Raw genomic sequence first — 26,231 nt, 5'->3', positions numbered from 1 at the left:
TTTGATTTGTGTCGCACTCGCAAATGCTTCACAATGTATTTCTTTGTAAGCTATAGCCTTGAAGTAATTGAAATAATAAAGCCTAAATAATTGATTTTAGGCTCCTGTCTGGCTCCTGACTTATTTACAGTGTTTGTATGCTGTTTAATATGACATCTGGCCTATTTGAAATGATGAGCACTTCTTGCATTCACCTTTTCATGTTTATTAAAATACTTTTCATTCAAATCATATGGTTTGGTGTCAATACTTCAAAACCAAATGGTAGGTCCAGTTAGTCACAAAAACAGATGGGTGTTGCTTAAATTAATGAATTGAGCGAATATGGAGCGTTTTTTTGTGTGTTTTTATTGCGCAGAGCGGATGGAAAGGACATGGAGCGCCAGAGCCGTGCGCAGGATTTCCGACTGCTCAACTCTGTGCTCACATACTCTGGTGTGCGCCCCTGTTGTCCTGCAACCCCCGGCTTCATCTACCAGACAAAGATAGGTTTTCATCCAAAATGAATGCAGCAAAATATTGGCTGTTGTCTGGGTTTTTATCTCGCAATAGAGTGGCAGCGCACGTCAAACCGCAGGCTGTTGTGACCCCGGAGAAACAGATTGAAAATCCTCAATCTGAAAAATGCCAACCCACCCCTCCCTCTTTGCCCCCCACCCCCCTATCCAATCCAGTCTCTCTGATTTATTTTTGTTCCAGCCAGGTCCGATCACTGTCTGTCTTTCACACTCATCACCACAGCTGGCCTGCAGCGTGGCAGACTGGCCTGCAGCAGAGATGGACTTCTTACAGTTGAGGTGGAGTTTATATGGGACTGGGTCATGCTGAATCCCCTGTTTACAGAGTTGCAGTCAATTCCATTTCTATTGTTAATGCAGGAAGTAGTGCTGAGCGATTAGTGCTTTTTGAGGTTGGTTCAGTTACGGTTTGATTCTGAAAAAATTATCACAGTTATCATTTTCGGGTTTAGATTTATTTGCTTTTTACATTAAATGACCTCTGCATTATGTGGGTTGAATGCTGTAACAACACAGAATAAAACAATTAATCAAAGTCCCATGATGGTAGTGACTACCCATTACTGCTTATCACTTATTAATCATAATTTATTCATTTTACTTTAATAAAATATTTCAGTTGTTCATTCCAAGTCATCATCTCATCTCTATAGAGCTACTGCCTACGCTGTCTGACAAAATCACTATTTTACTAGTTATTCGATGTAAATAAGGCATACTTTATTGACTGCTAAATACAAACTATCAATCAACTGCTCTATCCCTCTCGATCTTGTATTGTTATGTCTCTTCTTTCTCTCTGTCTGCCCCACATTAACCTAGCAGGTGTAAAAGAAACACACAGACTGGACAAGTAGGCACGCAATGGATAAACAAAAATATAAACGCAACATGTAAAGTGTTGGTCCCATGAAATAAAATATCCCATGCATTTTCCATATTCACAAAAAGCTTATTTCTCAAAAAGGTTATGCACAAATAGGTTTATTGTGCATCCCTGTTAGTGAGCATTTCTCCTTGCCAAGAAAATCCATCCACCTGACAGGTGTGGCATATCAAGAAGCTGATTAAACAGCATTATCATTGCACAGGTGCACCTTGCGCTGGGGACAATAAAAGGCCACTCCAAAATGTGCAGTTTTTTCACACAACACAATGTCACAAATGTCTCAAGTTTTGAAGGACCGTGCAATTGGCATACTGACTGCAGGAATGTCCACCAGAGCTGTTGCCAGAGAATGTTGTAGTACGTAATACCGGCCTTACAACCACAAACCCAGCCCAGGACCTCCACATCCGGCGTCTTCACCTGCGGGATCGTCTGAGATCAGCCACCTGGACAGCTGATGAAACTGTGGGTTTGCACAACCGAAGAAACCGTCTCAGGGAAGCTCATCTGCGTGCTTGTCGTCCTCACCAGGGTCTTGACCTGACTGCAGTTCGGCGTCATAACCAACTTCAGTGGGCAAATACTCACCATCGATGACCACTGGCACGTTGGAGAAGTGTGGTCTTCACGGATGAATCCCGGTTTCAACTGTACCGGGCAGATGGCAGACAGCGTGCATGGCATCGTGTGGGTAAGCGGTTTGCTGATGTCAACATTGTGAACAGAGTGTCCCTATAACGACACAAGGTGAGACCCAGATGCAGACACAGGAGGCAGATGGTTAGAGTCTCTGATATTAATTGAACAACGAGGGGCCGGCGAGAGGCAGGTCGAGGACAGGCAAGAGATCATAACCAGGTCAGAGTCCAAACAGTACAGGGGGGCAGGCAGGCTCGAGGTCAGGGGCAGGCAGAATGGTCAGGGAGGCGGGCTCAGTGTCAGGGCAGGCAAAAGGTCAGAACCGGGAGGACTCAAAAAGAGAGACTAGGAAAAACAGGAGCTTGGAAAAACGCTGGTTGACTTGGCAAGACTAGACGAACTGGCAACAGACAAACAGAGAACACAGGTATAAATACACTGAGGGTAATGGGAAGATGGGTGACACCTGGAGGAGGGTGGAGACAATCACAAGGACAGGTGAAACAGATCAGGGTGTGACAGTCCCATGGTGGCGTTGGGGTTATGTTATGGGCAGGCATAAGCCATGGACAACGAACACAATTGTATTTTATCGATGGCAATTTGAATGTATAGAGATACCGTGACGAGATCCTGTGGCCCATTATTGTGCCATTCATCCACCGCCATCACCTCATGTTTCAGCATGATACAGTGGTTCTTCCTGTAAAGGTTGCGTCATACTGCAGCACAGAATTCTATGGCACCTTATTTCATTGTCAGCCATTGTTGCCACTAATGCTAGTTAGTGCTAGTTTGACCACCAGAGGGCATCTTTGAAAAGTATTCTTCAATATTGGCTGTACTAGAGAATTTAAAACCTTTTTTTGTAAGAACATAATATATGGGATTGATTTCACGAAATGTAGCTTAATTCATTTAAGGAATATTATGGTGTTTCTATTCCAAGAAAAAGAAAAAATGAAACCCCCAGGGTTTTTCCAATGCTTCATTGGTCTGTTTCGGTTGATGGCCCTCTGATCTGCAACCGTATTCTACGGTTATATATGTGTCGACTAAAGCGATTTAACTCATGAATGCATTTGAACGTTTTTTAATATTGTGATAGTGAAGAGCAAAATTCCTCTCAAGAGAATTAACATTACAGTTACACCAACTGGTAGGCTAATCACACAATTGTACAAAATGGTAAGAGAACTGGTGAAGAAAGTTACCCCTCTACACACACATTTCTTTACCAGAATCTCTAAATTAAAATATTGTCAGATCCATAAAATGTCCTTGTACAGTAGTAGATCTAATTAACAGCACATTACTCAACACTAGTGAGACTCATGTCGCCTACGGTAGGCCTACAGTATACAGTATATCACAAAAGTGAGTACACCCCTCACATTTTTGTACATATTTGACTATATCTTTTCATGTGACAACACTGAAGAAATGACACTTTGCTACAATGTAAAGTAGTGAGTGTACAGCTTGTATAACAGTGTACATTTGCTGTCCCCTCAAAATAACTCAACACACAGCCTTTAATGTCTAAACCGCTGGCAACAAAAGTGAGTACACCCCTAAGTGAAAATGTCCAAATTGGGCCCAAAGTGTCAATATTTTATGTGGCCACCATCATTTTCCAGCACTGCCTTAACACTCTTGGGCATGGAGTTCACCAGAGCTTCACAGGTTTCCACTGGAGTCCTCTTCCACTCCTCCATGACGACATCACGGAGCTGGTGGATGTTAGAGACCTTGCACTCCTCCACCTTCCGTTTGAGGATGCTCCACAGATGCTCAATAGGGTTTAGGTCTGGAGACATGCTTGGCCAGTCCATCACCTTTACCCTCAGCTTCTTTAGCAAGGCAGTGGTCGTCTTGGAGGTGTGTTTGGGGTCATTATCATGTTGGAACAATGCCCTGCGGCCCAGTCTCCGAAGGGAGGGGATCATGCTCTGCTTCAGTATGTCACAGTACATGTTGGCATTCATGGTTCCCTCAATGAACTGTAGCTCCCCAGTGCCGGCAGCACTCATGCAGCCCCAGACCATGACACTCCCACCACCATGCTTGACTGTAGGCAAGACACACTTGTCTTTGTACTCCTCACCTGGTTGCCGCCACACACGCTTGACACCATCTGAACCAAATAAGTTTACCTTGGTCTCAACAGACCACAGAACATGGTTCCAGTAATCCATGTCCTTAGTCTGCTTGTCTTCAGCAAACTGTTTGCGGGATTTCTTGTGCATCATCTTTAGAAGAGGCTTCCTTCTGGGACGATAGCCATGCAGACCAATTTGATGCAGTGTACGGCGTATAGTCTGAGCACTGACAGGCTGACCCCCCACCCCGTCAACCTCTGTAGCAATGCTGGCAGCACTCATACATCTATTTCCCAAAGACAACCTCTGGATATGACGCTGAGCACGTGCACTCAACTTCTTTGGTCGATCATGGCGAGGCCTGTTCTGAGTGGAACCTGTCCAGTTAAACCGCTGTATGGTCTTGGCCACCGTGCTGCAGCTCAGTTTCAGGGTCTTGGCAATCTTCTTATAGCCCAGGCCATCTTTATGTAGAGCAACAATTCTTTTTTTCAGATCCTCAGAGAGTTCTTTGCCATGAGGTGCAATGTTGAACTTCCAGTGACCAGTCAGTATGAGGGAGTGTGAGAGCGATGACACCACATTTAACACACCTGCTTCCCATTCACACCTGAGACCTTGTAACAGTCACGAGTCACATGACACCGGGTAGGGAAAATGGCTAATTGGGCCCAATATTGACTTTTTCACTTAGGGGTGTACTCACTTTTGTTGCCAGCGGTTTAGACATTAATGGCTGTGTGTTGAGTTATTTTGAGGGGACAGCAAATTTACACTGTTATACAAGCTGTACACTCACTACTTTACATTGTAGCAAAGTGTCATTTCTTCAGTGTTGTCACATGAAAAGATATAGTCAAATATGTACAAAAATGTGAGGGGTGTACTCACTTTTGTGATATACTGTATGTAGAAATATTTTTTTCAATGACGTGACTCTCCGACCAATAATTCAATTTAGAGGATTGGCGGATTCTAAATTCATATCTAAGGGGCATTTGTAGTTAGGGCAAAACTGGTCTGTGAGAATATCTAAGGGGCTTTTATATAAATATAATTCAGGGTTAATAATAATAATAATCACTTTGCTTAAACAATTATGATATATTGGAGATGATTTCATTTTCAAAAAAGCTAAAGTTATTGGCTGTACTAGAGAATTTAAAACCTTTTTTTGTAAGAACATAGTATATGGGATTGATTTTAAGAAATGTAGCTCAATTCATTTGATTAATATTATGGTGTTTCTATTCCAAGAAAAGCTAAAAACTAACCCTCAGGGTTTCTGTTAGGAAAATATGGAGCTGTACAATGTGACCTTTATTAAACTAGGCATGTCAGTTAAAAACAAATTATTATTTGCAATGACCGCCTACACCGGTCAAACCTGGACGACCTTGGGCCAATTGTGAGCCGCCCAATGGGCCTCCCAATCACGGCCGGTTGTGATACAGCCAACCTAACTAAGAAATACATTTGACGATACAAATCTCCCCTTACCCTCCTTCTTGGCAAGAGTCTATTGTCCTGTTAATAGCCCATAATGGCGCTGTACAACGTGACTGTTCAGGAGAAGGCTACAGTACTACAGTAAGAGCAAAATAACCCTAACATTTCAACACACTAATTGTAGTCTAGCCAATACCCAAAAGGAGATTCCGTGAATATAAAATCTCATTACTTATCAAGACCAGTCCCGGTGCTTGTCTCAGAGCAGCGCTGTCTTGACCTCTGAATGCCATCTTTCCCCCTTCCACTTGCCTTTTCCATTCATTTTGAAATAGTATTTTCCAGTAAGCATAATCAGTGCTCTAGGTCCCCCTTACGCTGGTCTGGAGCAGTGACGCAGTGATGCAGGGTACCGTACTAAACCACAAATTACCTCTAAATCCCGCAGCATACAGTAATCTTTTAGTTGAGCAACCACTGCAATGCACGGCCCCATGTTGCAAGGATCAGTACAAAATCCTGGAAGCTGATAATTTCCCAGTTCTTCCATGGCCTGCATGTCACCCATTGAGCCTGTTTGGGATGCTCTGGATCGTCGTGTATACAACAGCGTGTTCCAGTTCCTGCCAATATAAAGCAACTTCGCACAGCCATCGAAGAGGATTGGGACAATATTTCACATGCCACAATCAACAGCCTGATCAACTCTATGCAAAGGAGATGTGTCATGCTGCATGAGGAAAATGGTGGTCCCACCAGACTGACTGGTTTTCTGATCCACGTCCCTACCTTTTGGGGGGGGGTGTATCTGTGACCAACAGATCCATATCAGTATTCCCATTCATGTGAAATCCATAGATTAGGTCTAATCAGTGTGGGACCATTTACATAATCTGGTTAGGATTTTAGTAGTTTCAATAATCCATCATGGCACACATACTGTGACGACAAACGAAGGTGATTGTGAACGTAAGGTGCATACAAGAAGGCCCATACTCACATATCTGGTGAAGAAGTCATCCACCTCAGCCTGCAGTTTGCTCTGACACTCTGGGTGAAGAGCCAGGAGGTAGCAGGTGAAGGCCAGCGTGTTGCTACTGGTCTCGTAACCCGCCAGGAAGAACACAAATGCTTGACCCACTATCTCATCCTCCGACATCGTGCTCTTCTGGGTCTGGACCGAGCGCCTGTCGGGCGACTCGTGGCTGCCGGCGCCGCCATTTTCTTGTTCCCCGGAGTGGTGTGTGTGGGCCAGTTCATCAGCACGGTTCACCACATCAAAGTGTTCAAGAGAGACACATTCCTTGGTGCTGCGCGTGTCCAGCATCAGCTGCAGGAAGTCTCGCCGCCGCTACACACACACACACACACACACACACACTTGTTGTTAATTAATATGTTGTTTATTGATGTGTTGTTTATTGATGTGTTTGACAGGTCGTCATCGTAAATAGGAATTTGTTCTTAACTGACTTACTTGTCTAAATAAAGGTGAAATGAACATGAGCGCACACGCATGCACACACACACACACACACACACACACACACACACACACACACACACACACACACACACACACACACACACACACACACACACACACACACACACACACACTCAAAGATCAAGAACAGAGAAGAGAAAGGGAGAGAGATAGAGAAAGAGTCCTTCATACCGTTCCCATCTTTTATAAAGGAGCAGACGTTTTCACAGGAAAGCTCAGTAACACACTGTACCTCTTCAACAGGCTGCTCATCTCTCTGTCTGATGATCTTCTGGATACAGTTGATGAAGAAGTTGTTCATCTCATCCCTCCCCTTGTTGGGGATGAACCGGGCCAGAGGAGCCAGGAATGGGAAAGCAACTGTAGACAGCAAGAGAAGAACCAACACAATACCATCTGTGTCAGTCCACTTACGGCAGCATCTAGGGAATGCAGTACAGTATATGTTAAGTGGACATGCCCCTTGTAATATATACTGTATATAGAGTCCAATATTGTAAATAGTGAGAAATAGTGTCTATGATTATGTTAAAGACATGCCACTGTTGTTTTAAAATCTTTCTCTCTTTCATTTGGATAATTGTTGCTAGTAGTACAGCTGTTTCCTAGACAGTATTTCTCAGCCTATGATGAGTTTGTTGGATTAAGGCAGGGCTCCACAGTACTCACTGAAGACGAACATGATGGGTCTGAAGAAGGAGAAAGAGAAGAACTTCTGGGCGTGGTGAACAAATGGGTCATCTGGGTCCTTCTGAGAGTCCACCTGGGTGCCAAAGGCCACGCTGGCTATCACGTCCATGGTGAAACAGCCAAAACACCTGAGGAGAGAACCAACCCAGTCAATACAATACGGTATGTGGAGGATATTATATAGCCCTTATCCAATGATAATACATTACAAACATCTGGTTTTTGTTTGTTTGGAAAAATAGACAATAACAATTGTATAGCCTAATGTATGAACCATCCTTATAATGATCCCAATGAGAGGGAAAGTTACTGTAGTTACAGTACCTGTGAATGTCAAAGCTCTCTGCAGACTCGACATGTCCATTCAGGTTGGTGAGCAGGGTGTCCGTGGCCATGTTGATCAGAGGACCCATCTGCACCGAGACAGAAACATGAGCATCTACTTTCTATACTCCTCTAACATAGTGTTAACTTAAGACCTAGGGACCATGTGAAGACGTTTGGATATCTTGGCGCAACGACTAAGGTCTTGGGTTGACAGTCATTGGACCCCGGTTCAAGTCTCTGTCGGGGGCTACCCCCTCCAAATACGCTGCAAAATATCATATGAATATAGATACAACAACTGATCCCTTTTCATATTTTCCTGTGCAAAAAAATCACTTTAAATCAAGACTCATCTGACAAATGTGCGAGATGGAATCAGGAGTGAATGTTGGTCCACGTGCATAAATCAGTCCTGGTCATAAGTACAGTACAGGAGGGGATACTGCTGTCGTGTATGTGGTGCCCTCTCCTCTTCTCCTCACCTCCAGCCCCTCTCAGAAAAGTGTATGTGTTTGTGTGTGTGTGAGGACACCCTGAGGCAAGGAGAGGACCTGAATCAATTAAAATCCCATTAAAGTCATTGCCATTACAGAGGTCATTACCAAGGGGAAAAGAACCCTGATGATGATGGATCAAACAGATATCTAATTAATTCATTTATTCATTAAGGGAAGAGCTCTTCTGAACATGGTGATTGCTGTGTTACAATGCGGGACTGAGAGAGTCTCAAGAACACTCTCTACCATAACTTCTCCGGGGCAGACAGAGTTATACTGCAGTAGCAACATGTATCAAACGTAAAAATATCAAAAACAACAAGTCCTCAGGTCAACTCCCTAGTCTCTTCGTATCAAAGAAAACGAGGACCCGAACACATATTTGACCACAGAGAGGAAGGACAGCTATGTCCAGTGGCATGGAATATTTGCTGAAGGTACATGAGAAAAAATGCTGAAACACCCTCTGAACCTCAGGTCTCACTGCTGAGTGTCAGGGGTCCAGAATATTCTGGGCTGTGCCGTTTCCCTCTCTCTCTTCATATCTTGCTTGCTTTCTCCTTTCCTTTCTCTACAGCCAGTACAGCAGAGAACCTCCTCCCCTTTCTCTATAGCCAGTACAGCAGAGAACCTCCTCCCCTTTCTCTACAGCCAGTACAGCAGAGAACCTCCTCCCCTTTCTCTACAGCCAGTACAGCAGAGAACCTCCTCCCCTTTCTCTACAGCCAGTACAGCAGAGAACCTCCTCCCCTTTCTCTACAGCCAGTACAGCAGAGAACCTCCTCCCCTTTCTCTACAGCCAGTACAGCAGAGAGAGAGAGAGAGAGAGAGCGCGAGTGTCCTCGAGTGTGAGGCTCTACCCTAGGTCGGTCTCTCTGCTCCGTCTCCCTACACTGGACCTGTGATCAGGGAGCAGCAGTCATTAGCACTATCTATTGATCCCCCTCAGACAGCACACACACACAGTCCTCAGAGGAGCGGCCAAACAGGGCCGGAGGAATCCGAGGAGCCACTAAGCTCTGACGGAAGATTTGGGGATGAGGAAGAGCAGGGGAGGGGGGGAGAGAGAGAGAGAGAGAGAGAGCGAGAGAGAAAAGAGAGAGAGAGAGAGAGAGAGAGAGAGACAGAGAGACAGAGACACAGAGAAATCTAGACAACGTTTACACATCTCCCCTATCTACCCTCACCATCTCCTCATCTCCTCCCCAGCGATCAATACACGCTGGGATCAAATGGGAAATAAGATCCTTACACAAGAGGAGATGCTAATGGATAAACATGCTGTAGCATTATGGGTACAATGAGCTGTGACCGAAGCAGTTACACGACTGTGACATGCAGGGCTACTGTCATTGGCATCAATGTGATAATACTGAGCATAGTCTACACTGTAAGTTAATATAACGTGACAATAAACTACAATTCATAACGATTAGGATAAGGCTGAGGTTGGATGCGGGGGACAGGGCTAACCCTAGTCACAGGATAAGGTTGTGACTGCTAATAAGACCAGTCTAATGATTAGGCTTTAGAGGGGGCTAAGACTAGTATAAGCTTATATAAGCTTCCAAAATTGACCAGTCTATGATGACAAGGCTAGAGGCTAGCTTTGGAATGGGAATGGGGCTAAGACTGGGGCTTATTAAGTACACCCATCTAGTACCATGTAGGAAGCCCCTTTGTCTCCAAAACAGACTGAATTCTTCGGGGCGTGGAAACGTTGCTCAATTGGTATCAAGGGATCTAACGTGTGCCAGGAAAACATTCCTCACACCATCGCGCCACCAGCCTGAACCGTTGACACCAGGCAGGGTGGGGCCATGGACTCATGCTGCGTACGCCAAATCCTGACTCTGCCATCAGCATGACGCAACAGGAAGTGGGAATCAGCAGATATGGGGATGTTTGTCCATTCCTCAATTGTCCAGTGTTGGTGATGCCGTTCTTCTTGTTTTTAGCTGATATGAGTGGAACCCGGTGTGGTCGTCTGCTGCAATAGTCCATCTGTGAGAAGGACCGAAGAGTTGTGTGTTCCGAGATGCCGTTCTGCACACCACTGTTGAACTGCGGCATTATTTGCCTGTTTGTGACCTGCCTGTTAATTTGCACGATTCTTGTCATTCTCCTTCGACTGCTCTCATCAATGAGCTGTTTTCGCCCCTAAGACTGCCACTGACTGGATGTTTTTGGTTTGTCGCACCATTCTCAATAAACCTTAGACACTGTCGTCTGTGAAAAGCCTAGGAGGGCGGACGTTTCTGAGATACCGGAACCGGTGCGCCTGGCACCGACGATCATACCACGCTCAAAGTCGCTTAAGTCACTCGTTTTGCCAATTCTAACGTTCAATCAAACAGTAACTGAATGCCTCGATGCCTGTCTGCCTGCATCATATAGCAAGCCACGGCCACGTGACTCAACCATTTTCATGGACAGCATACCTAATAAACCTGCCACTGAGTGTATATGCCAACATAAGATGAGGCCTAAGGCTGGTCAGTCTGAGGAGAGGGTACTGGGGTCTGGAGCTGAGAGAGGGAGGACAGATGAAGAAACACGAGCAGCCTGATAGGTTATGACAGGAGCAGTATCCTCCCCCTCTACAGGGGCAGGGTGGCTCAAATGAAAATCTATATCCCAAGGCTCTGCCAGCTGAGAGGATACGCAGGGGCTACTGGTCAGTCAAACATAGCCAGACTACAGCGCGCGCGCACACACACACACACACACACACACACACACACACACACACACACACACACACACACACACACACACACACACACACACACACACACACACACACACACACACACACACACACACACACACAGACACAGACACAGACACACAGACACACACACACACACAGATGAACAAACAGACAGACAGACAGACAGACAGACAGACAGACAGACAGACAGACAGACACACGAACAAACACACACAGACACACACACACGAACAAACACACACAGACACACACACACACAAACAAACACACACAGACACAGACAGACACATACACACACACACACACACACACACACACACACACACACACGAACAAACAGACACAGACACATGCACACAAGAAAAAGGAGAGAGAGAGAGACGGATAGATAGACAGACAGACGCAACAGCTTCCTCTTATCACAGAGCGAACCTCAACAGTGTATCCTGCCACAGCATATCTGTCCCTCTCCAGACAGAAGCAGATAGATAATGATCCAGAGACCACACCACCTCTTTCTCTCAGTGTGCTTTCCCTCTCTCTCCATCTGTTCCGTCCACTCAGCAAACAGACTGGAGCGCTATGATTGTAAACAGCAGTAAACTAAAACAGACATCGCTAAAAACATATCTGGGTAATGTGACTGAATCCGGAGCGCCAGTTGTCCGAGCGCTTGTTTGGTGCCGATCGTAAAGTCGGTGGTTTATGGTTTATGCTCTCGTAAATGATTCATATTCCCGCCAGTCTCATTCTCCCATGCTAAATTCTGGAGCAGGACTGTGTGTATGTGCGTGCGTGTGTGTGTGTGTGTGTGTGGGGGGGGGGGGGGGGGCGCAATAATTAGCATGTCTCCTCTCCACTCATTAACTGGACATGTGTTTGTGTGCATGAGGGAAGTACGTTGCTAACACAACCCTGCTCAGAACACAGCGCTATTACTACACTATACACACCCTGCTCAGAACACAGCGCTATTACTACACTATACACACCCTGCTCAGAACACAGCGCTATTACTACACTATACACACCCTGCTCAGAACACAGCGCTATTACTACACTATACACACCCTGCTCAGAACACAGCGCTATTACTACACTATACACACCCTGCTCAGAACACAGCGCTATTACTACACTATACACACCCTGCTCAGAACACAGCGCTATTACTACACTATACACACCCTGCTCAGAACACAGCGCTATTACTACACTATACACACCCTGCTCAGAACACAGCGCTATTACTACACTATACACACCCTGCTCAGAACACAGCGCTATTACTACACTATACACACCCTGCTCAGAACACAGCGCTATTACTACACTATACACACCCTGCTCAGAACACAGCGCTATTACTACACTATACACACCCTGCTCAGAACACAGCGCTATTACTACACTATACACACCCTGCTCAGAACACAGCGCTATTACTACACTATACACACCCTGCTCAGAACACAGCGCTATTACTACACTATACACACCCTGCTCAGAACACAGCGCTATTACTACACTATACACACCCTGCTCAGAACACAGCGCTATTACTACACTATACACACCCTGCTCAGAACACAGCGCTATTACTACACTATACACACCCTGCTCAGAACACAGCGCTATTACTACACTATACACACCCTGCTCAGAACACAGCGCTATTACTACACTATACACACCCTGCTCAGAACACAGCGCTATTACTACACTATACACACCCTGCTCAGAACACAGCACTATTACTACACTATACACACCCTGATTGCGCACGCACAACCTTGCTTCATAGCATCAGAGTCAGATAAACATGTTGACTGATTCAGAAATGTGTGATTCCGAAATACAAACGCAGAAAGTAATAACTAGTCATTAGCTCTTCCTGACTGCAACTCCAATCTCCATGATGTTCTTAACTGAGTTCCCAGCCTGTTTCTTTTATGAACTATTTGGACAGAATATGAATCACACACACTCAGAGAAAGTGAGAGAGCGTCCACGTGTACACAAACACACTGAGTGTCAGCCACACAGAGCACACGCTCGAATTGAGGGACTGATTGCAAGTAACAAATCAAATCCAAACGGTCAATTACAGCAGGAACTACTCAGCGTTTACGAAAGCTACCTGCGTGGGACAATGTGTAAACACAAAACCAGTCATAACTGACTTTCAGCCTGAAACACTTTATCCTTAGTGGCTATCCACTAACAGTTTGTTTTCAGGCGAGTGTACCCAGCTGTATCTGGAGCGTGAAAGATGAGTGTGTGTGGTTTCCTTAGTGGTCTACCGCTGGTGGTTGCCGTGGAAACATACCATCACAGCCCTAATCACAATTAAGGGTCCAGCTAAATGACCACCCACCTCTACCCTACTACACGATAATTACATGACTACTGTTACACTTCTAGTGTGTTTATTTGACATTATGCCTTGGCCTTATTTGTCATCCAGTGTAAATCCTGCACTCGGACAGTTACAGGCACACAATGTACCAATGACCTTTATGCACATACAGCACAGGAGGTGCTTTTCAATGCTTTCTCTTTCTTTTATTTTGGTAGTTCTGAGAAACTGTGTGATGTACACACACGCACGCGCACGCGCACACGCACACACACACACACGCTACTTGGAGAATAGAGGGCCTTTGCAATACTTTGAGAGCAGTTGGATCCTTTCAATAGCAGCTCCTGACGTCTGTTCATGGCTGCTGCCTCTGGTGTCACAGACAGGCAGGCAGGCAGGCAGGCACACAGGCAGGCAGGCTCACCAATCTCTCTCAATCACTGAGTCAGTGTATCAGTGTAGAGGGGACTCAACAATAACATAAAACTTGCTGTTCCAACAGGCTCCAGTAATTATGTTCCACACTATAAGGTAGAAGAACCACTGTTTGTTCTAATGACACTATTATAATGTCAGGCCATACACAGAAGTCAGCGAGAGAGAGAGAGAGAGAGAGAGAGAGGGAGAGGCACAGAGGGGGGAGATGGGGAGAGCGGGGAGGGAAGGAGAGAGGGAAAGAGGGAGAGGGAAAGTGAAAGCGATACCCAGACCACATTGGTTCATCAGACGTTAATTAGATGTAATGCTTGAAAGCCTTCGATGGAGACGAGCTATCATTTTCCAACTTAATTACGGGCGTCAATCTCCCGTGCTATTCTTTAAGTCCCCTGATCCTCTTTAACATTTTTACACCAACAGCGTATTTTCAATCTGGCTGGGCTGGCTCTAAATGGAGACAACTTCTATTAAGATAATGATTCTGGTTAATCCACAGAAATGAAAAGATGAGTTAAGATAGCTTGCGACTGAAGGCCTGATGCAGCATGGCTGTATAGATGTTTGAGAATATGTATGGGTTCCATGTTGATATAACAGAGTGGGGAGTGATTGTGTGTATGTATAGAGGTAGTAATATGTGGTGTATGGGTTCCATGTAAATATAACAGAGTGGGGAGTGATTGTGTGTATGTATAGAGGTAGTAATATGTGGTGTATGGGTTCCATGTAAATATAACAGAGTGGGGAGTGATTGTGTGTATGTATAGAGGTAGTAATATGTGGTGTATGGGTTCCATGTTGATATAACAGAGTGGGGAGTGATTGTGTGTATGTATAGAGGTAGTAATATGTGGTGTATGGGTTCCATGTAGATATAACAGAGTGGGGAGTGATTGTGTGTATGTATAGAGGTAGTAATATGTGGTGTATGGGTTCCATGTTGATATAACAGAGGGGGGAGTGATTGTGTGTATGTATAGAGGTAGTAATATGTGGTGTATGGGTTCCATGTAAATATAACAGAGGGGGAAGGGAAAAGGGGATACCTAGTCAGTTGTCCACCTGAATGCATCCAACTGAAATGTGTCTTCCGCATTTAACCCAACCCCTCTGAATCAGAGAGGTGCGGGGGGCTGCCTTAATCGACATCCACAGCACCCGGGGGCAGAACGCTCAGGGGCAGAACGACAGATTTTTACCATGTCAGCTCGGCGATTCGATCCAGCAACCTTCCGGTTACTTGCCCAACGCTCTAACCACTAGGCTACCTGCAGCTCGTGATTGTGTGTATATATAGAGGTAGTAATACATGTGCCTGTATAATTTACATAGTAAATGTGTATTGGTTCCATGCAAACAGCAGATTGAAGAGGGGGAGAGGAGCTGGGTGAAGATGGTGTGAGAGTCGAGGGGTGAAGAGAGAAGTAGAGGAGAGGGGTGAAAAGAGGAAGAGAGGAAAGGGGTGAAGAGAGAAGGAGAGGAGAGTGGTGAAAAGAGGAAGAGAGGAGAGGGGTGAAGAGAGAAGGAGAGGAGAGGGGTGAAGAGAGGAAGAGAGGAGAGGGGTGAAGAGGAGAGGAGAGGGGTGAAGAGAGGAAGAGAGGAGAGGGGTGAAGAGAGAAGGAGAGGAGAGGGGTGAAGAGAGGAAGAGAGGAGAGGGGTGAAGAGAGGGAGAGGGGTGAAGAGAGAAGGAGAGGAGAGGGGTGAAGAGAGGAAGAGAGGAGAGGGGTGAAGAGAGGAAGAGAGGAGAGGGGTGAAAAGAGGAGGAGAGGGGTGAAGAGAGAAGGAGAGGAGAGGGGTGAAGAGAGGATGAGAGGAGAGGGGTGAAGAGAGAAGGAGAGGAGAGGGGTCGTGTCTTGCCTCTTTCATCTTGGCTGCGCTGAAGGAGGGGGTGAGGATGCTGCGTACTCTCTTCCAGTGCTCATTCCTCAGCATCAGCAGACAGTCACTCATGGGCTTAGTGGCAGACCGGATCGTCTACAGAGTGAAAAGGAGGGAGTATCTGAAGCACACAAGAATATACAGTTGAAGTCGGAAGGTTGAATACACTTAGGTTGGAGTCATTAAAACTCGTTTTTCAACCACTCCACAAATTTCTTGTTAACAAACTATAGTTTTGGCAAGTCAGTTAGGACATCTACTTTGTACATGACACAAGTAATTTTTCCAACAATTGTTTACAGACAGATTATCTGTATCACAATTCCAGTGGGTCAGAAGTTTACATACACTAAGTTGACAGTGCCTTTAAACAGCTTGGAAAATTCCAGAAAATTCCAGAAAATGTCATGGCTTTAGATGCTTCTGATAGGCTAATTGACATAATTTGAGTCAATTGGAGGTGTACCTGGATGTATTTCAAGGTCTACCTTCAAACTCAGTGCCTTTTTGCTTGACATCATGGGAAAATCAAAAGCAATCAGCCAAGACCTCAGAAAATACCTGGTTCAAGACCTGGTTCATTCTTGGGAGCAAATTCCAAATGCCTGAAGGTACCATGTTCATCTGTACAAACAATAGTACGCAAGTATAAACACCATGGGAACACGCAGCCGTCTTATCGCTCAGGAAGGAGACGCGTTCTGTCTCCTAGAGATGAACGTACTTTGATGCGAAAAGTGCAAATCAATCCCAGAACAACAGCAAAGGACCTTGTGAAGATACTGGAGGAAACAGGCACAAAAGTATCTATATCCACAGTAAAACAAGTCCTATATCGACATAACCTGGAAGGCCGCTCAGCAAGGAAGAAACCACTGCTCCAAATCCACCATAAAAAGCCAGACTACGGTTTGCAACTGCACATGGGGACAAAGATCGTACTTTATGGATAAATGTCCACTGGCCTGATGAAACAAAAATAGAACTGTTTGGTCATAATGACCATCGTTATGTTTGGAGGAAAAAGGGGGACGCTTGCAAGTCGAAGAACACCATCCCAACCGTGAAGCACAGGGGTGGCAGCATCATGTTGTGGGGGTGCTTTGCTGCAGGAGGGACTGGTGCACTTCACAAAATAGATGGCATCATGAGGATGGGAAATTATGTGGATATTTTGAAGCAACATCTCAAGACATCAGTCGGAAGTTAAAGCTTGGCCGCAAATGGGTCTTCCAAATGGACAATGACCCCAAGCATACTTCCAAAGTTGTGGAAAAAGGCTTAGGGACAACAAAGTCAAGGTATTGGAGTGGCCATCACAAAGCCAAGATCTCAATCCTGTAGAAAATTTGTGGGCCCAACTGAAAAAGCGTGTGCGAGCAAGGAGGCCTACAAACCTGACTCAGTTACACCAGCTCTGTCAGGAGGAATGGGCCAAAATTCCCCCAACTTATTGTGGGAAGCTTGTGGAAGGCTGCCTGAAACGTTTGACCCAAGTTAAACAATTTAAAGGCAATGCTACCAAATACTAATTGAGTGTATGTAAACTTCTGACCCACTGGGAATGTGATGAAAGAAATAAAAGCTGAAATAAATCATTCTCTCTACTATTATTCTGACATTTCACATTCTTAAAATAAAGTGGTGATCCTAACTGACCTAAGACAGGGAACTTTTACTCTGATTAAATGTCAAGAATTGTGAAAAACTGATTTTAAATGTATTTGGCTAAGGTGTATGTAAACTTCCGACTTCAACTGTACATGTATTGTACATACTACAGCATATGGATCATGCACATGTACAGTACCAGTCAAAAGTATGGACAGACCAAGTAGCCATCCTTTGCCTTGATGACAGCTTTGTACACTCTTGGTATTCTCTCAACCAGCTTCACCTCCAACACGTCAAATAATCTCAGGAGGAGATGGAGAAATCAGCATGCCTAGCTCTCTTTTGTGTTCCTGTCCAGTCGTATGTGGGCAATGGTCATCACTAAGTCCTTAGATCCTATGGTCTTCTATGTTGAAACTAACACAGGAAGCAATGCTAGAATACTGAAGACTTGGAGGTAGAACTCCAGTGGAATACAGGGCATTGTGGCTTAAGCTCCAAGACATCACTGATCTTTTACTGTTATTGGTGTTCATTAATGCTTATTAAGTGTTCATAAAGTGTTCATAAATGCTAAAAAGGTGTTCATAAATGTTCATAAAGTGATCATAAATGTTCATGAAGCATTGGGTGACATATGTAGGTGCTCTGTGGCTGACAATACTGTACGTTTCAGGTGGTATTGTGATGTGTTTACTGGTGTAAACAGTATCCATCATTTTCATTTATTAGCATTTTCCATTGACGGTATAACATTCCAGACACAATGTAATAAAAATAATAATTTATTCATCTGTGTGTCTGGCAATGTTCTGTCGGTAGTAATTTATTAGTGCTCTAACTGTCACGTTCCTGACCTATTTATGTTAGTTGTTATGTGTGTTTTGGTCAGGACGTGAGGTTGGGTGGGCATTCTATGTTTTCTGTTTCTGTGTTGGTTTTGGGTTACCTGGTATGGCTCTTAATTAGAGGCAGGTGTTTGGCGTTCCTCTAATTAAGAGTCATATTTAGGTAGGCGTTGTCACAGTGTTCGTTGTGGGTGATTGTCTTCCGTGTCAGTATGTATGTTCGTGCCACACGGGACTGTAGCGTTTGTTTGTTTCGTTTCGTTTCGATGTCGTCTGTTTCCTGTACGTGAATTTATGTTTAGTTATGTAAGTTTATGTTCAGGTTTCGTTCTACGTCGTTTTCTTATTTTGTAAGTTTGTTAAAGTGTTTGTTTTCGTGTTGCCATCTTCATCGTTGTTATAAATAAAAAGATGGCTTATTTCCCGCAAGCTGCGTTTTGGTCTGAAGATCCTTCTCTCCTCACCTCATCCGAGGATGAGGAGAGCACCAGCCGTTACAGAATCACCCACCACGCTAAGACCAAGCGGCAAGGGAAAAATAAACGGAGTAAGGGACAGGAGAAGAAGGAGCAATGGACATGGGACGATTTATTGGATGGGAAAGGTGTCTACACATGGGAGGAGATCCTGGCTGGTAGAGATCGCCTCCCATGGGAACAGCTGGAGGCACTGAGGAGAGCAGAGGCTACCGGGGAGAGGAACCGGAGCTATGAGGGAACGCGTCTGGCACGGAAGCCCGAAAAGCCCGTAAGTAATTCCCAAAAATTTCTTGGGGGGGGGCTAAGAGGTAGTGGGCCAAGGGCAGGTAGGAGACCTGCGCCCACTTCCCAGGCTTACCGTGGAGAGCGGGAGTACGGGCAGGCGCCGTGTTACGCAGTAGAGCGCACGGTGTCTCCTGTACGAGTGCATAGCCCAGTGCGGGTTATTCCACCTCCCCGCACTGGTAGGGCTAGATTGGGTATTGAGCCAGGTGTCATGAGGCCGGCTCAACGCGTCTGGTCTCCAGTGCGTCTCCTCGGGCCGGCATACATGGCACCTGCTTTACGCATGGTTTCCCCGGTTCGCCTACATAGGCCGGTGCGGGTTATTCCACCTCCCCGCACTGGTCGGGCAACCGGGAGCATTCAACCAGGTAAGGTTGGGCAGGCTCAATGCTCAAGAGTGCCAGTACGTCTCCACAGTCCGGTATTTCCGGCACCACCTCCCCGCCCCAGCCTAGTACCTACAGTGTCTACACTACGCACTAGGCTACCAGTGCGTATCCTGAGCCCTGTTCCTCCTCCACGCACTCTCCCTGTAGTGCGTGTATCTAGCCCGGTGCCTCCAGTTCCGGCCCCACGCACTAAGCTACCAGTGCGTCTCCAGAGCCCTGTACAAACTGTATCTTCTCCCCCTACTAATCCTGATGTGCTTGTCCTCAGCCCGGCGTCACCAGTGCCGGTACCACGCATCAGTTATAGAGTGGGCTTTGAGAATACAGTGTGCCCTGTCCCTGCTCCCCGCACTAGTAGGAAGGTGCTTATCCTTAGCCCGGTGCCTCCAGTTCCGGCACCACGCACCAGGTCTACAGTGCACCATATCCGGCCAGAGCCATCCGTCTCCCCAGCGCCATCTGAGCCATCCGTCTCCCCAGCGCCATCTGAGCCATCCGTCTCCCCAGCGCCATCTGAGCCATCCGTCTCCCCAGCGCCATCTGAGCCATTCGTCTCCCCAGCGCCGTCTGAGCCATCCGTCTGCCAGGAGCCTGCAACGCCGCCCGTCTGCCATGAGCCTGCAAAGCCGCCCGTCTGCCATGAGCCTACAGAGCCGTCAGCCAGACAGGAGCCGCTAGAGCCGTCAGCCAGACAGGAGCCGCTAGAGCCGTCAGCCAGACAGGATCTGCCAGAGCCGCCAACCAGACAGGATCTGCCAGAGCCGCCAACCAGACAGGATCTGCCAGAGCCGCCAACCAGACAGGATCTGCCAGAGCTGCCAACCAGACAGGATCTGTCAGAGCCGCCAACCAGACAGGATCTGCCAGAGCCGTCAGAGAGCCATGAGCAGCCAGAGCCGTCAGAGAGCCATGAGCAGCCAGAGCCGTCAGAGCGCCATGAGCAGCCAGAGCCGTCAGAGCGCCATGAGCAGCCAGAGCCGTCAGAGCGCCATGAGCAGCCAGAGCCGTCAGAGCGCCATGAGCGTCGAGAGCCGTCAGCCTGCCATGAGCGTCGAGAGCCGTCAGCCTGCCATGAGCGTCGAGAGCCGTCAGCCTGCCATGAGCGTCGAGAGCCGTCAGCCAGCCATGAGCGTCGAGATTCGTCAGTCAGCCATGAGCTGCCCTTCAGCCTGAAAAGGCTAGATACCCAGAACTGCCTATCAGTCCAGAGCTGTCTCTCTGTCCGGAGCTGCCTTTCAGTCCGGAGTTGCCCCTCTATCCTGATCTCCCTCTCTATCTTCATCTACCTCTATATTCTTATCTATCCCTCTGTCTTGATTTATCTCTCTGTCCCGGTGTTGTCCTTATTAGGTATGTTATTAAGAGGATTTTGTGGGGGAAAAAAGAGGGTGGACATTCTTGGAGGGAGGAAGCTAGGATGGATTATGGTGGGGTGGGAACCGCGCCCGGAGCCTGAGCCACCACCGTGGTTAGATGCCCACCCAGACCCTCCCCTAGACTTTGTGCTGGTGCGTCCGGAGTTCGCACCTTGTGGGGGGGGGGTAATGTCACGTTCCTGACCTATTTATGTTAGTTGTTATGTGTGTTTTGGTCAGGACGTGAGGTTGGGTGGGCATTCTATGTTTTCTGTTTCTGTGTTGGTTTTGGGTTACCTGGTATGGCTCTTAATTAGAGGCAGGTGTTTGGCGTTCCTCTAATTAAGAGTCATATTTAGGTAGGCGTTGTCACAGTGTTCGTTGTGGGTGATTGTCTTCCGTGTCAGTATGTATGTTCGTGCCACACGGGACTGTAGCGTTTGTTTGTTTCGTTTCGTTTCGATGTCGTCTGTTTCCTGTACGTGAATTTATGTTTAGTTATGTAAGTTTATGTTCAGGTTTCGTTCTACGTCGTTTTCTTATTTTGTAAGTTTGTTAAAGTGTTTGTTTTCGTGTTGCCATCTTCATCGTTGTTATAAATAAAAAGATGGCTTATTTCCCGCAAGCTGCGTTTTGGTCTGAAGATCCTTCTCTCCTCACCTCATCCGAGGATGAGGAGAGCACCAGCCGTTACACTAACACAATAAAATATTTGGAAAGGACAAGTGTTGTTCGGGAGTTTAGAGTGTTTATGCCATTTATATTTGGCTTTGTACAGCCACATATTTTCGGCCACAGAATTACAGTGACTTGTGTTTGTTTCTCTGCCTCCATGGAGACTTTCTTTATGGGTCTGCTCCTGCTGCTGGTTGCAGATGGTGTGTAAAGGCTCTGAACCACACACACACACACACACACACACACGCACGCACGCACGCACGCACGCACGCACGCACGCACGCACGCACGCACGCACACACATACCAACAGCGCACTAGCTATACACCACTCAGAAACACAGCGTGTGCCACATCTCCATAATACATCCACATCTCAGCACGATATCCACATCTACTGCTAGAGTGGTTGTTAAGTGAACAATGAGTCAGGAAGTTGGTCATACAGGAAGCGGGCAAGTAAACACAATCTGAGTCATATTCACTAAATCAAACAGGTAAAAATGTCATTAAGCTCCTGTATCCCCCCTGGATCTGAGGGCTGTATTTGTGTGTGTGCGTGCTGCATACATACCACAATATTTATGGGTCATTGGTGCACAACATTTCTCGTGGATTGGTGTTAAAATCAGACCCGAGTTCCAATACATGTGTATTTGATTATTTGTTATTTAATTCTTATTTCCTGAGTATTTTCAAATAATTATGCCCGAAACAATTACTTATATCCTTTTGATAGCCTACTACTTGAAAGTATTTTCAAATACTTATTTCAAATACTATTTTCAAATGCCTGCGTTAAACGCATTGGAGTGTATTTGAGTATTTTCAAATACTTTTGAAGTGTATTTCCAAATACATTCCATTATAAAACCGGCTTGTTTGGATGCTGATTGGTTGATAGCTCCTCATTTGCAGAGCGCTCCTACAAATGTGTACATATTCTGTTACAAAAAAATATATATTTTAATTGTTTTTGGACCAAAAATTGTTGTTTTTGATAACAATTTGTTTTTATTGCAAATTGCTGGTGGTTTTGAGCCATGGATTTGCAGATTGACTGACAGGTGAACTATTTTTAGCTTGGGTAGGTAGCTAGTTAGCTGGCTAATGTTTTTGTTAAGAAAATGCATCTGGACACAGTACCAGCTTTTTTATTTCAACTGGCTGCCAGTTCCTGATCTTTTGAGAACATCATGTGAGAAGTCACTTGAAGAGTGTTAGGAATGAGAGATGGAGGAATACAGTGCTGAGGCAGAGGGCTCGTAGTGAGGACGACTGGCTACTACTCTGAACTTTGTGTGGTGAGCTTTCTGGCACCTAGAGCTGCCGAGGCATCACCTAAGTGGGTGCTTCACAGAGTGGAAGAATAGACCTGTGGCTATATGACTCAGGCTGGTTCCCAGACTTGCCCTCTACAAGATCATCAGCAGACTCCATCACCATCGGCAAGTAGCCTAGTGGTTAGAGTGTTGGACTAGTAACCAAAAGATTGCAAGATCGAATCCCCGAGCTGACAAGGTAAAAATCTGTCGTTCTGCCTCTGAACAAGGCAGTTAACCCACTGTTCCTAGGCTGTCATAGAAAATAAGAATATGTTCTTAACTGACTTGCCTAGTTAAATAAAGGAAGAAAAAAAATACATGAACCAACCCTCTCCATCTGCAGAGGATGCAGAATTCAAAGACTTGGCCTCTATTGGTTGACCTGACCTGTCATGATATATTGCTTGTTTGTTTTTTGCTTACGAAACGCTTAGAGATTTCTATTATGAAAAGCACTATAGTGTAACAGTCCTGACCTATTTATGTTAGTTTTTATGTGTTTATGGTCAGGGCATGTGTTTTGGGTGGGCAGTCTATGTTATCTGTTTCTATGTTGGTTTCGGTTTGCCTGGTATGGCTCTTGATTAGAGGCAGGTGGTTTGCATTTTCCTCTAATCAAGAGTCATATTTAGGTAGGGCATTCTCACTGTTTGTTTGTGGGTGATTGTCTCCTGTGATGTCTTCGTTTGTGTTCGATGTATTCACTTTTGGAGCTGTTTGGCTGTTCGTATGTTTCGATGTCCGTTCCTGTTCGTGAGTTTACGTTTGTCTATGTAAGTTTATGTTCAGGTTGCGTCAACGTCATTTTGTTATTTTGTAAGTTTTGAAAGTGTTTGTTTTGTTTCGTGTTGCCATCAGTTTTTCGTATTAATAATAAAGATGGCATATTTCCCTGACTCCGCATATTGGTCTGAAGATCCTTCTCTCCTCACCTCATCCGAGGATGAGGAAAGCGACAGTTCTTACAGAATCACCCACCAACAAAATGTGACCAAGCGGTATGGGAAAAATAAACGGAGTAAGGGACAGAAGAAGGAGCAATGGACATGGGACGATGTTCTGGATGGAAAGGGTGTCTACACATGGGAGGAGATCCTAGCGGGTAGAGATCGCCTCCCATGGGAACAGCTGGAGGCACTGAGGAGAGCGGAGGCTACCGGAGAGAGGAACCGGAATTATGTGGGGACACGTCTTGCACGGAAGCCCGAAAAGCCCGTGAGTAACTCCCAAAAATTTCTTGGGGGGGGGCTAAAGGGTAGTGGGCCAAGGGCAGGTAGGAGACCTGCGCCCACTTCCCAGGCTAACCGTGGAGAGCGGGAGTACGGGCAGACACCGTGTTACGCAGTAGAGCGCACGGTGTCTCCTGTACGTGTGCATAGGCCGGTGCGGGTTATTCCACCTCCCCGCACTGGTAGGGCGAGATTGGGCATTGAGCCAGGTGTCATGAGGCCGGCTCAACGCGTCTGGTCTCCAGTGCGTCTCCTCGGGCCGGCATACATGGCACCTGCCTTACGCATGGTTTCCTCGGTTCGCCTACACAGCCCGGTGCGGGTTATTCCACCTCCCCGTACTGGGTGGGCGACCGGGAGCATTCAGCCAGGTAAGGTTGGGCAGGCTCAATGCTCAAGAGAGCCAGTACGCCTGCACGGTCCGGTATTTCCGGCGCCACCTCCCCGCCCCAGCCTAGTACCTACAGTGCCTACACTACGCACTAGGCTACCAGTGCATTTCCGGAGCCCTGTTCCTCCTCCACGCACTCTCCCTATAGTGCGTGTATCCAGTTCAGTGCCTCCAGTTCCGGCCCCACGCACTAAGCCACCTGTGCGTCTCCTAAGTCCTGTACACACTGTCACTTCTCCCCGTACTAGTCCTGAGGTGCGTGCCCTCAGCCAGGTGCCACCAGTGCCTGTACCACGCACCAGGTATAGAGTACGCTTTGAGAGTTCAGTGTGCCCTGTCCCTGCTCCACGCACTAGTAGGAAGGTGCTTATCATTAGCCCGGTGCCTCCAGTTCCGGCACCACGCACCAGGTCTACAGTGCGCCGTATCCGGCCAGAGCCATCCGTCTCCCCAGCGCCATCTGAGCCATCCGTCTCCCCAGCGCCATCTGAGCCATCCGTCTCCCCAGCGCCATCTGAGCCATCCGTCTCCCCAGCGCCATCTGAGCCATCCGTCTCCCCAGCGCCATCTGAGCCATCCGTCTGCCAGGAGCCTGCAAAGCCGCCCGTCTGCCATGAGCCTGCAAAGCCGCCCGTCTGCCATGAGCCTACAGAGCCATCCGCCAGACAGGAGCCGCTAGAGCCGTCAGCCAGACAGGAGCCGCTAGAGCCGCCCGCCAGACAGGATCTGCCAGAGCCGCCCGCCAGACAGGATCTGCCAGAGCCGCCCGCCAGACAGGATCTGCCAGAGCCGCCAACCAGACAGGATCTGCCAGAGCCGCCAGCGAGCCATGAGCAGCCAGAGCCGTCAGAGAGCCATGAGCAGCCAGAGCCGTCAGAGAGCCATGAGCGTCGAGAGCCGTCAGCCTGCCATGAGCGTCGAGAGCCGTCAGCCTGCCATGAGCGTCGAGAGCCGTCAGCCTGCCATGAGCGTCGAGAGCCGTCAGCCTGCCATGAGCGTCGAGAGCCGTCAGCCTGCCATGAGCGTAGAGAGCCGTCAGTCTGCCATGAGCGTCGAGAGCCGTCAGCCTGCATGGACCTGCCAGAGCCGTCCAAACAGGACGTGCCAGAGTCCTTCAGCCGGGATCTGCCCCTTGTCCCGGTGTTGCCCCTTGTCCCGGTGCTGCCCCTTGTCCCGGTGCTGCCCCTTGTCCCGGTGCTGCCCCTTGTCCCGGTGCTGCCCCTTGTCCCGGTGCTGCCCCTTGTCCCGGTGCTGCCCCTTGTCCCGGTGCTGCCCCTTGTTCCGGTGCTGCCCCTTGTCCCGGTGCTGCCCCTTGTCCCGGTGCTGCCCCTTGTCCCGGTTCTGCCCCTTGTCCCGGTGCTGCCCCTTGTCCCGGTGCTGCCCCTTGTCCCGGTGCTGCCCCTTGTCCCGGTGCTGCCCCTTATTCCGGTGATGGTCCTTATCCTGGTGCTGCCCCTTGTTTTTGTGCTGCCCCTTGTCCCGGTGCTACCCCTTGTCCCGGTGCTGCCCCTTGTTCCGGTGCTAGCTGTTTATTTAGGGGAAGGTAATGTTTGGGTGGTCAGTGGAAGGGGTAGAAAGAAGAGGGGAGTGACTATGGTGGTGCGGGGAC

General features: G+C 47.2%; 1 protein-coding gene across 1 annotated transcript in view; it reads right to left on the bottom strand.

Moving 5' to 3' along the window:
- Window positions 1–26,231, bottom strand: part of LOC129866837 (thromboxane-A synthase-like) — a 98,661-nt gene that overhangs the window by 25,017 nt on the left and 47,413 nt on the right. The window contains exons 6-10 of the mRNA XM_055939807.1: window positions 16,010–16,126; window positions 8,119–8,207; window positions 7,774–7,922; window positions 7,337–7,464; window positions 6,598–6,948 (exon numbers count right to left, since the gene is read on the bottom strand). Coding sequence (XP_055795782.1) covers window positions 6,598–6,948; window positions 7,337–7,464; window positions 7,774–7,922; window positions 8,119–8,207; window positions 16,010–16,126 — 834 coding nt within the window. The remainder of the gene's footprint in view (window positions 1–6,597; window positions 6,949–7,336; window positions 7,465–7,773; window positions 7,923–8,118; window positions 8,208–16,009; window positions 16,127–26,231) is intronic.

The sequence above is a fragment of the Salvelinus fontinalis genome, chromosome 12 (genome assembly GCF_029448725.1).
Source record: "Salvelinus fontinalis isolate EN_2023a chromosome 12, ASM2944872v1, whole genome shotgun sequence".
Classification (NCBI taxonomy): Eukaryota; Metazoa; Chordata; class Actinopteri; order Salmoniformes; family Salmonidae; genus Salvelinus; species Salvelinus fontinalis.
Note: the sequence above shows the minus strand (reverse complement) of the source record. Positions and strands in the feature narration are given on the sequence as shown.